This window comes from Vigna unguiculata, chromosome 1 (assembly GCF_037176805.1).
Source record: "Vigna unguiculata cultivar grain cowpea cultivar isolate G323 ecotype 2 chromosome 1, ASM3717680v1, whole genome shotgun sequence".
Classification (NCBI taxonomy): Eukaryota; Viridiplantae; Streptophyta; class Magnoliopsida; order Fabales; family Fabaceae; genus Vigna; species Vigna unguiculata.
Genome location: NC_140792.1, coordinates 46,897,120 through 46,908,654, shown reverse-complemented (window position 1 = coordinate 46,908,654; position 11,535 = coordinate 46,897,120). Strand labels below are relative to the sequence as shown.

General features: G+C 31.8%; 2 protein-coding genes across 4 annotated transcripts; both read left to right on the top strand.

The window, feature by feature from the left end:
* The first annotated feature begins 1,968 nt into the window (after positions 1-1,968).
* Positions 1,969-5,262, top strand: LOC114188892 (LIM domain-containing protein WLIM2b-like). Of its 2 annotated transcripts, none has more exons than XM_028077594.2 (6): positions 1,969-2,197; positions 2,384-2,627; positions 3,306-3,405; positions 3,502-3,536; positions 3,638-3,727; positions 4,789-5,262. In XM_028077594.2, exons 2-6 carry the CDS (start codon positions 2,493-2,495, stop codon positions 5,008-5,010), a joined length of 582 nt encoding a protein of 193 aa, XP_027933395.1. In that variant the 5' UTR covers positions 1,969-2,197; positions 2,384-2,492; the 3' UTR covers positions 5,011-5,262. The 2 variants fall into 2 exon arrangements, with proteins under 2 accessions (XP_027933395.1, XP_027933447.1); XM_028077646.2 differs by having other exon boundaries at positions 1,990-2,197; positions 2,389-2,627.
* Positions 5,263-6,758: 1,496 nt separating this feature from the next.
* Positions 6,759-10,234, top strand: LOC114173629 (ARM repeat superfamily protein). Of its 2 annotated transcripts, none has more exons than XM_085675255.1 (7): positions 6,759-7,375; positions 7,655-7,741; positions 7,847-8,037; positions 8,671-8,866; positions 9,141-9,205; positions 9,774-9,875; positions 9,937-10,234. In XM_085675255.1, exons 1-7 carry the CDS (start codon positions 6,863-6,865, stop codon positions 10,016-10,018), a joined length of 1,236 nt encoding a protein of 411 aa, XP_085531381.1. In that variant the 5' UTR covers positions 6,759-6,862; the 3' UTR covers positions 10,019-10,234. The 2 variants fall into 2 exon arrangements, with proteins under 2 accessions (XP_085531381.1, XP_027913925.1); XM_028058124.2 differs by having other exon boundaries at positions 6,762-7,375; positions 9,960-10,234.
* Positions 10,235-11,535: the final 1,301 nt, after the last annotated feature.

The following is an 11,535-nucleotide window of genomic DNA, read 5'->3' as shown; positions in this document are numbered from 1 at the left end:
CAACACAAAGTAAGATGTCAAACTTTAAGATCTCAATGTTATTGTCTTAACTACAACAATGATGACATTAAATTTCAATCTTAACCCACAAAATTAAATCAGAGTAAAATCTCAATTTTGAGTACTTTTTCGATTCAAAACTATAAATATTTCTCAACGAAATCCTCCATCCCAGGTAAGAATTGTTGGATCTTTCGGTAGAGAATCACCAATGAGACATGAGTTAAACCTACACATAAGATATTGACACCAACTCTAACCCAAAATTTTAAGTCAATGGATTTATGAATCTTTTTCATCCTTATACAGTATTCAACTTTCTCATGTTTACTCAATATGAGATTTAGACTCTCACTTCGATTCACAACAGTCTCTTCCTCGCGTGTGAGTCCTTTCACATTGGTATTTCCTCTCAAGCGGAAACATTTCAAGCCACGAACGAGTACTTGTACCGACATTAACATAATCAGACACTCTTTATTTATTCATCTTTATATTGTGCTCAACTTTCTTATTTTTACACAATGTGAAACTTAGACTCACACTTGGATTCATAATACTCTCCTCTTCAAGTGTGAGTCCATTCACATTAGTACTTACTTCCTCTCAAGCATAAACATTTCAAGTCATGAGTACTTGTACCGACGTTTACATAATTGGACACTCTTTATTATTACTAGCGAAAACACACGCGTTCTCACGTATATGTATTCATATTTTTTAATTTTTATAGAAATTTAAGTTAAGATCAATAATATTTAATTTAGAAATTATAATTAATTTTTAAAATAGGTTTAAAATAAATAACTGTTAAAAACAAAAAGTGATTTTTAGAATATTTTAAAATAATAAGTAAAATTGGAAAAATAAAATATTTATACAAAAAAGGTTTTTCAGATAAATGTTAAAGACATAAAAAGTTATTAAAATAACAGTTAAAAATAAACTATTTATAAAATAAATAATTTTAAAATAATAATTAAGAATAAAACTGAAAAAATAAAATGTACACACAAAAGATGAAATATTTTTTATATATTATTCTAGATATATCGTCATATCATAGATAATAATAATAATAATAATAATAAAATATTTGTAACAAGTATTTAGGCTTATTTCTTTGTATGTTTTGCTCCAATTACTTAAATAGTTTTCTCTTATTTATTTCACCATTTAAACAAAATAACCCTTTTGGTTTATTTTCTCCTTGACTTTTTAATATTTATTTTCACCTATTTTATCTACGCAATAAGTTGTATGAAATTTGTGCTCAATAATATTTTGTACGAAAATAAGATGTAGGTCATTGAATTGTGATCATACGCGTATTTAATTAATGTTATTCATAACAAAATGAATATTGTTTATATTTTTGAAATTTCGACACGGGAGTTTAATTTACTTCCGGTTTTTTCTTTAAAAAGAATGTATCAGTTTAGAAAAAAAGAAAGAAAGAAAGAGATCAATCCATTATTAATTAATTATTAATAAAAAGAAGTTTGAGCGTCTTGTAATTTTGATGGTGTGATTGGGTTGTTGGCCATGATGGACCATGTCTCAGAGACAGAAAAATAAAAGGGAAGAAAAGGAAAAAAAAAAAAAACAGCGTTAGTGGACTCTACCAAACGAATAAAAAAGTGTCTATGGAGACAGCAGGGATATTTGTATCTCATTCCTAATATTTATTATTCTTTCTTTCTCATTTTATTAATAACACTTAAATTGAATTTTTTTTTTACACGACTTCGTCCAATATATTTTTGTATTAATTATTTCAACTGAGATATTGATAACGAAAAAAAGAGAGGCAAACTTACATAAAAGAATAATTACAAATTTTTTGACAATAAAGGTAATTTAAAAAATATAAATTTATTATTGTAAACTGAATTAATTGTTTTTTAATTATAAAGAGTAATGGGAAAGAATATTATTATTTGCAATAGAAATGCATTCATTTTCTCTACTCAATGGATTTTCATTATGATTACCAAGATATGATCTGTTATCAATCAATATAAATTGAATGACATTCATTTTCCAGAGTTCTAACCTGAGTTGTGTCTCAACTTCGTCTTCTTGTTCTCTTATTCACTGTCGCCCTCAGAATTTCTCACTCTATCTTTATCTTCAGCTTTTCAGTTCAAAGTTTCAGATCACAACCGATCCACCATTCGCCACTTTATCTCGCAAGGTATGCTGAAAATGAAATACTCACTTTGACTGCGTTAACTCTATACTATTTCGTTTCTCTCAACCATACCAAACAGATTCATTCATGCGAGGATTTTTTAAAGCTTTCAAAATTTGTTTTTTCTTCTTTGGTTTGCTCGAACTTTTTGTGCTCATTGTTGTTAATGTTTTTGGTTGACACGAGTAGCTCAGGTTATTGTCATAGGCAAATCTAACACTAAAAGTAGTCACTGAAGCCGATCCAGTGCCTTGCGAATTTGGAATTGGTGGTGAATTTAGATCTAAAAGCCACAACAATGTCTTTTATCGGAACCCAGCAAAAGTGCAAGGCTTGTGAGAAAACGGTTTATCCCGTTGATCAGCTTTCTGCAGATGGCACTGCTTATCACAAAGCTTGCTTCAGGTGCTCCCACTGCAAAGGAACATTAAAGGTATTTCTTTTGGCGTTATTAATATGATTTGTATTTTGTTTGTTTTTGTTAGTTGCATTATTTATTTGATGGCTTATTAATACTGTTGTTTATTGATATTTGTTAAATTCTGCTAAAGATTCTTGCTTTTTGTTTGACGCTGCCTTGCATCCATGTAAAATTTCGACGGGATTTTCAGCTGATTAATAAAAAGATATTGTGAGTTTATGATTTTATCAGAAAAAGAATTGGGATACTACCCTCATTATCTTTTTAGAATTTGATGAAGCTAAGAATTTTTGGAGTCTAAAATCTTCACTTGCTTCTTGTAATGGCACAGATCTGCTCCTTTTACTTCGCGTCTGAAGAAATAAACTTTTCTATAGATACTTACAGGTGAAAAATATAAGGAAGTAAAATGCACTGAACATTTCCTATAAGCTAAAATCAACTTATGCACCTTAACGGGAGGAAGCAGTTATATGATGAAAAACTTCTCTAAAAAGTGAAGTGCTTAAATTGATTTTAACTTATGAGAGAAACTCAATTCGTTTTACCTTTTTATTTTCTTTCCATATGAGTGTTTATGAAGTTTATTCAAACATGGCTTTAGTGATGTTGGACACTAATTGAGTTAGCATTAGTGTATTTCAGTTTAAAACTTTCATACGAATTATTTGATGACTCTTTTTGTTTCAGCTGAGCAACTATTCCTCAATGGAAGGTGTTCTTTACTGTAAACCTCACTATGAGCAGCTCTTCAAGGAGACTGGCACCTTCAGCAAGAACTTCCAGTCACGTATGTGTTATTCTTTTTCTTTTTGAGGTGAACCTGTGTTTGTGTGATTTTTGAATCAGATGTCGCTTTAATTGGCCACATTTTCATTTTGAACAGCTGCAAAGTTAGCTGATAAGACTACTCCTGAGCTGGTAAAAAGCTTTCTTTTGCAATTTTCAAACTTCATTGTGATAAACAGGTCTGCAGCATTTGGTATTATTGAATAACTATTGGCATCTTTTGTTTTTTCCAGACAAGGTCACCTAGTAAAGCTGCGAGCATGTTTTCTGGCACACAAGAAAAGTGTGCTACATGTGGGAAAACCGCTTATCCATTGGAGAAGGTAGGATTCAAAAATCTTAAGCAAAAATACTTGATGATTGTCAATATTCATGATGAAATTGCAAAATATTTTGTTACAAATTGGGCATATGGATGTTCAAGTGTTAGGAGTCTTATATCGAGTAGAATAAACTACTTGATGTAGTTGTCAAGCCTTGAGACTCTTTTATCTAATGGACTAGTATTTTAGGTTTGGACTCCCCTTTTGTTCTGGTAAACTTGATTCTGTGAAATCAAGTGTGTTTACTGCCTCAAAATAATACTGTGCAAAAGAGGAGTTTGGACTTCATTTTCTTTTCGGACCACAGCTAGACTCTGTATGGCTTCCTTATCGATAATTGTGTGGAGATAAATTTTCATACTTTATTTCTGTGCTTAAGATGATGAAACATATATCCTGATTTAGTTCATAATTCTACAGGTCAAGAAAACAAATATATATTTGCTTGTGAATAATTGTGGAGCTTCTTCCTCCACCCTCAAATAATATAAAATTTCCATCTAACGAAATCCATGCTGATAGGGACATATATACCCGGCAATTTGTGTTTGTGGTAATGTCAAGCTCTTGTATCAGTTTCTTCTAGTTTTCTGTCAATAGGAGTGGAGAGTAGATTGGCATTTGTTTTGGAAACTTTTCAAAATTCATAGATTTTGAATGAGAATTGATTGTTGTGTAGTATGACATTGTTTTAGAAAACTGTTTTAAAGCCAAAAGGTAAGAAGGGAATCAAACATGACCTTATTCATTACCCCCTGAAATTCATACTGGGGGTAGCTCTCTTAGAAAACTTGTCCCATTGGTCCTGTTTAGATAAATTTCTCCACAAATACTTATAAAAAAAGGAAAATGAGAATTTTTTACTTGAGAGAACTAGCTCCGCTGGAATGAAAGTAGATAGTACATAACCAAACTGAAAAATCTACCGACTTTATCTTGAATCAGTAAAATGTAAGTGTAATCATTATAAATCTGCAGTTCTGCTCTTAACCAGAACTAGAACTTGAACTTGGTTTTCTTGTTACTATTATAAACGTGTGTATCTTTTTGTTTGATTTTAGGTAACAGTGGAAGGGCAGGCCTATCACAAATCATGTTTCAAGTGTTCACATGGTGGTTGTCCCATAACCCCATCGAATTATGCAGCCCTTGAGGGCATTCTGTATTGCAAGCACCATTTCTCCCAGCTCTTCAAAGAGAAAGGGAGCTATAATCATCTGACAAAGTCTGCATCAATCAAACGGGCGGCGGCAGCAGCAGCAGCCACTGTTCCAGAATCTTGAGTGTTGGTTCCTTCTTCTATTGCCTTTTCTTTAACAATACATTTTGGTCTATCAAGCAAGTGTTTGTATGTGTGGCTTTTTTTTCTTTCTTCATCGTTCTCTCGCGACTTCATCATTTCTGATATTTTTTACCTACACATGCGTGGCGTGCAAATCTTGTGTGGTTTATTTATATAATGGACATTACGTAATGACTAATGAGTGCGTGATTTGCGAGATTATCATTCCAATTTGATGATATTATTGCCTCCATTACATTTTCTATCTAGTTCTATCTTATACTCTATATTTGTATTCTTGTTGGAGGTTTTGGTATTTTTCTGACTTGGGTCTCATAATGGCAAAGAGTTGGATATTTTGGGAATCCAACCTAAGTTGAGATCATTTGGGAAAAGATACACTAAAAATATTTAGTAGAGTCATGGAAAAGTTTATATTAAAAATAGCTATATCAGTCTTTTTGTATGTTATTCAATTTTTTTGGTTTTTATTTAATGTGAGGATCAAACTCGCCCTTACCAAGTCTCATTGTTAACAAGTACCCACGTCGTCGAGCTGCATAAATATTCCGAGAGGGAATTTTTGGCCTTGCATGTGTTTCATTTTGCTGGAGTAAGATATTCATGGATTTAGAGAAAAACAATTATGAAGGAATATATAAATTTTGGACCATTTGATTAGGAAAAGGACAAGGTTAATAATGACCATGGTTTTAATTATGTACCTATGTAGCTTAACTTACAATTCAAACTGCACTAAAAAACCTTGGTCCATTTACTGACCATAGGTTTAATAAATTAATACATACGGAGCACTTAATGCAGCCTCTAAAAATGGCTAAAAAAAATTTGAACTTAGAAAGATTTCAGTCAATTTGAATGACCTTACAAATAAATGATTGACAAAAATAATTAAACTTATTTAATATGATATTGTTCATTCTTAAATTTATATAAATGTAAATTATAAAATAAAGAGGTCAATGTTAACCTTATCCACTATATTAAAGGATTAAATTAGATTTAAGTTAAACTGCAACGGTGTACCACTTTTGATAAGTCACATCTAACCATTTAACAACTCATTTCTAATTAAGTAAACGTATTATCAATGTTAGAACATCTCCAATACGGTTTCCAAAGTTTTAAATTTAAAATTGATATCTTATAAGAAATTGATATTGAAATATGTCAACATGATATGACAAGAATATTGAGAATAATAACATTAAATTTTAATAATTAAATTAACTTTTAAAGATAACGAACTGAAATACCAATAAAAATATGAATTTTATAACATATCACCATTAAAACAAAACTGGTAAGACAGTCTTATAACCTCATTCTTATAAGTTTTAATGATCAGTTGAACTATAAAATTAATTTAGTCGACCAGATTCAGAACTAATAATGCATTTCAATAAATAATTGATAAAATAAAAAAAAAAATTCTTTCTAAAAGACTTTTTAATTCATATATTGAATTTAATCTTTATATTTTATTTTATGTTCTTAGACATGTTTATAAAGAAAAGTTACCTTACCAAAGTATAATATTGTATTTTCAACATTTCAAATTTTATTTTTCATCTTCACTATTTTCATAAATTTTTAAAAGAGAATATAAATATATTTAACTAAAATTAAATTAAATATATTTAAAAATAATATATAAATTTATTTTCTTTCAATCTTATTCATTAGTATTTGAATGAAAAAAAATTGAACAGTACGGAAATGATTTAGTTTTTTTGGTTAATTCACAGTACATAGTGGCTTATTACGATGTCGTTTATAGAAGACAGGCGGTGTTGCCGTTAGCGGCGGAACCAAACCCTAATCGGTACCAAATGTTGGAAGCACCACCATCTTCCCCGCTCCGAGACCTTCTTCTCCGTTCATCGACCCGACTATCGGAGTCTCTGGCCACTGTCCCCTACACTCCACACCGAGCCTCCAATGTCTCTGTGAAAGCCTTTCTCGAACCCCTCCTACTACCCACAGCCTCCGTCAAAGACCTCGCTCTCGCCTGCGCTCTCCTTTGCTCTTCCGCCTTTGATTATTCCGGCATTCTATCATGGATCCCCAGCCACCTCTCCTCTCTCGCAACCTCGTCCTTCTCCGAGCTCTCCTGCGCTTATCACGCCGAACTCGGCAACGGAAATCGTGATGTCGTTGTTCCACCGGAGAAGAGGTTGGTACTGGAACTGTTGCCCGAGGTTTTGCCACTTTTGAAAGAGAGAATTCAGGAGAGCTCCATAAATAAGTCTGATGAGAGCGACGAGTTCTCCGCGGCATCGGCGAGAGTTCCCGTTGGGTTTGCCATTCTCGCTGCTTTTCAGTTTAGATGGTTTATTACACAGGTTAGATATCGGTACTTTGGTTGTATGATATCACAACAATAAAATGAAGATAACAATTTAATAGTTCAATTTTTATATACTCTTAGTAGAAAATATATTCTACATTTCCAACGAACTAGAAATTTCGAGGGAATGCCTTTGAAAGTAGTTAAGAGGTTACTGTAGAAGTCAACCGATTATCAGGTTGTGACTGGATGGTTTGTAAAAAGAACTCATGCAGTGGATGCATGCATTAGTTGTCCATGCTGAGACATAAGACAATGATTGGATTTATGACAGGTTGATTATCCTCATTTGGGTAAATTGTGTGGATTGGTGATTCCTTGTGCACTGACTGCTGTTGATCATTGGTCCGCCGTAGTGAAGGTATGTGCTGTGCTGTAATTGCAATAGAAGTTCAAATATAATCTAGTGAATCTTGAAATAGTTCTGTTCGTAGTGAGTGAGTATTGTTATCTTGTGTGACTTCAGGGTCAGGGCATGATTAGCCTCGCACATATTGGGAGAAATGTGGATGGAGCTGAGCTTGGTGGGTATGTGGACGCTGTTCTAGATGCCTGCTGCCAGAACACGGCTTCTGATGACGATATATGGCATCATGTGGTTGAGGCGTCGGTAGTTCTTGTGACTCTTACTCAGAGAAGTAATCCCCGTAGTCCTTGGTATATTCATCCATCTCCTTTCTATTATCTTTCAATTGTAGATGTTATAGCTTCACGGGAACTTTTTAAAGATTTTCACGTTTGAATTCTGTTGGGAATTCTGTCATTCAAATAATTCGCTATCTGAATAAGCAGGAAAGTGGCTATTACTTTGCCATGTCCTCCATCTTTATGCAGTTGGTTCTTGAATATTGTACAGACTTACTTGAAACGTAGTTTTCACTTCTCAGAAATTTAAAATATCGTAGTACCCGTTGATTTAGTATTGATGCTTTTCTTTTAATTACAATGGAATAACAAATTACAAGCTCTGTTTATATATAGCAAAGGAAGTTTTGGCCTTTAATGGATCAAGGGAGCATGAATTTTTTAATTACTTTTACAAACCTTTACAACGTTTGGTTAAATGATCTCGATCTCATCAAGTAGAGAGTGAATGAATATAGTTTTTATTTACTACTTGCTAGGGTGTTATTTATTTTGGAAAAAGTTATATAACTTCCCTATAGTCCATACTGATATAAGTCAGCAAGTTTCCTCAATCTCTAAGGTGTTGGAGTCCTTTTGTTTAAATTGTTGGCTCTTTGAAGCATATATTACATCTTGTTTTCAATATATCATTATCTTGAATAGGTTTGAGAGGATGCTAAATGAGATGATAAGTCACTTGGAGCGCCAGCCCAGAAATAAAGAGCGACGAATTGCATGGCTTAAATCTGCTGATTCACTATTTGATGGAGTTGGCCTTGTTCTTTTAGCTCACTTCAGGCGCATTTTCCCATTATTTTTTCAGTGGATGCATGCAGATGACAATGAGACTATTATTTTGGTGAGTACTTTTATATCTATTGAAACTCGACACTTTAAAAGTTTATCTTACTGAACAAAAATCATTAGTTGTAACCAGCATTGCTGAAATAGATGTACGTTCAGAATAGTTGAATTGTTTTAACTTGGAAGATGGAAAACGTTTTGACTTTGACTTTCCTTTCGTGTATGGTTTTGGCATTGAGGAACATATATGCTACTTTATTCTTTTAGTAATTGGTAAAAGGAAAAAGAGTACTTTCTGATTAACTCTTTTGTATATTTTCATTCTTCAGGTTCTAAAGTGTACATATATAATTTTGAGACTGACGTGGATAAGGAACTCACCATTTTTTGCAAAGTAAGTTAAAAAAATTACCTTATTCAATATTTATTTAAGATAAATGTGACATTTATGTACTTGAGAAATAGGGATTAACTTCTGTAGCACTATAGCTTATCTTTACTTGACTGTGTCTTCATCCTTATCATAGTCAAAAACATTATTCTGTAATGATCTGATGTAAATATTTTATTGAATTAATGTTATGAATATTTTTTTTTCCTTTTACAAGATGAGGCCATAACTTATGTTTCTGTTTGATGTTTATGACATCAATGAATGCTGTTTCTTGACATAATTTTCAACGGTTCTTGATCTCCAATTCTAGACAAGGGTTGCCTTAGAAGTTAATTTTACTGAATCCATCCATCAATACACTAGAGATTTAGAGTACATCAGCAGCAGTCCTTTTCTTCCTATCCTCTTTCTACGATAATTTTGAAGATACTGAAATTAATCTTGGTTCCCACTTATGTGGCCAAATCCTGGGTCCGTGAGTTCATGGATATAAACATCTTTATTTCTATGCTATATGTACCTTGTTAATATAATTCATTTCGAGCACATAACTTCATTTTCACTTCAGATTGGTAGATGAACTTGCTGTTGTGTATAAGGAGGCAGCATTGAGAACAGCTCGGGAAGATATTAGAGCAAATATATATCAGATACTAATCCTACTTCAAGAGTAAGGCTTTATTTTTTGATTGATTTCTTTGTACGAGTGATATATTCATACCCTCATTTAGTTCATGTCCTTCTGTGTATCCAGAAGCAAAGGCCTGCATTTTGAGGCGGCTTGGGACAAGCATCGATTGGATCCAGACTTGACCACTCTTAATCTGTCATTAAGTGGAAGAAGTAATACTAAGACTGTGCCTTCAGAGGATTGTCTTCAGCAGGTTTCGGTACCCGTTCAATGATAAGTTTATATTATTTCAATGTTACTGCAATTTGAGTTCATACGGGTACATGTAATTAATAGTAGATATCTTGGGGGCGAGAATAACAAACATGCAAGTTTAATTTTATTTTATATTTTTTAAACTCGTTTTTTACTATTTTCAATTTCAAAACATCTCAGAAATCATTTATTAAAGAAATTCACTGTAGATTTTATCATATATTAAGAAACAAATATAAATAGTGTTAAACAAATTGTGTAGATATTCAATTTTACAACTCTTGCTTGGAAACGTCATCTGCAGTTTTATGGAGTGAATGGCATTTCATCTTTAATTAATCTGGAATAATATATAATAGGATTTCTTCAATGTGTTTATATAATAGGATTGCTACATTGTTTTCGTATTTTGTCTTTGTTAATATTTTTAAATTATAGTATACAATTCACTAGGGTACTAATTTAAATAAATAAATAAAATTTAAAATATGCACATTGTAAACTTTTCAAATTCTAGAGGAAGAAACTACAGAAGTGGAGAAAGAAATAAACTAAGAAATGTGGTATTCAGTAATGACAACCATGGAAAAACTGTCCTAATACACTTAAACATATTTGAATATCGCTTTCGTATAGTATTTTAATTTATTCCCCATATGCTTTATGCGTGTTCGAATAAACTTTTTATGGTCTCATGTATTTTAGCTCGCTTCAGGCGTATTTTCATGTTATTTCTTCTGTGGATTATGTTTAGGGATGTCAATGGGACGAGTAGGGTACGAGTAATAGTTTTTCTGTACCTTATCCGTTGAATAAATATTCATCCGTATTCGTATTCATACTTGTTGGGTATCTGTTACGTAACTATTTGCATAATTTTTTAATATTTATGAATTTCTACGAGTATCCGCATGTATTTACAAAAAAAAATATATTTAATAACATATTTTAATCGTAAATTCAAATAAAATATAATACATACCATTTATCGATTTTAAACAAAATTCAAATAATATTTAAATAGGGTTGAATGGTTGTTTACAAAGAAATATTTTTTTTTTTAAAAAACTACTTGATAACAAAGTAACTTATTCAAAATCAATATGTTAATATTTCAATTATATTTTTTTTTTAATTTAAATTAGAGTGTAGTGGGTACGAGTATTCACTGGTACAAATACTATTATACCCGTCCGTTAACATACAGATATTAAAAATATCTGTATCCGTTACCTGCATGTATTCATTTACAATAACTATTTTTCTACTCATTACATATTTTATCTGCAAATACCTGCATGTATACATTTTTCTGACATCCCTAATTATGCTCATGACAATAACGCAACTATCACTTTCGTGAGTACATTTTTATGTATTGGAACCTTGAACTACAAATTTTAAAGTTTATCTTACATAAGTAAAATCATTTGCTGTAATCCGC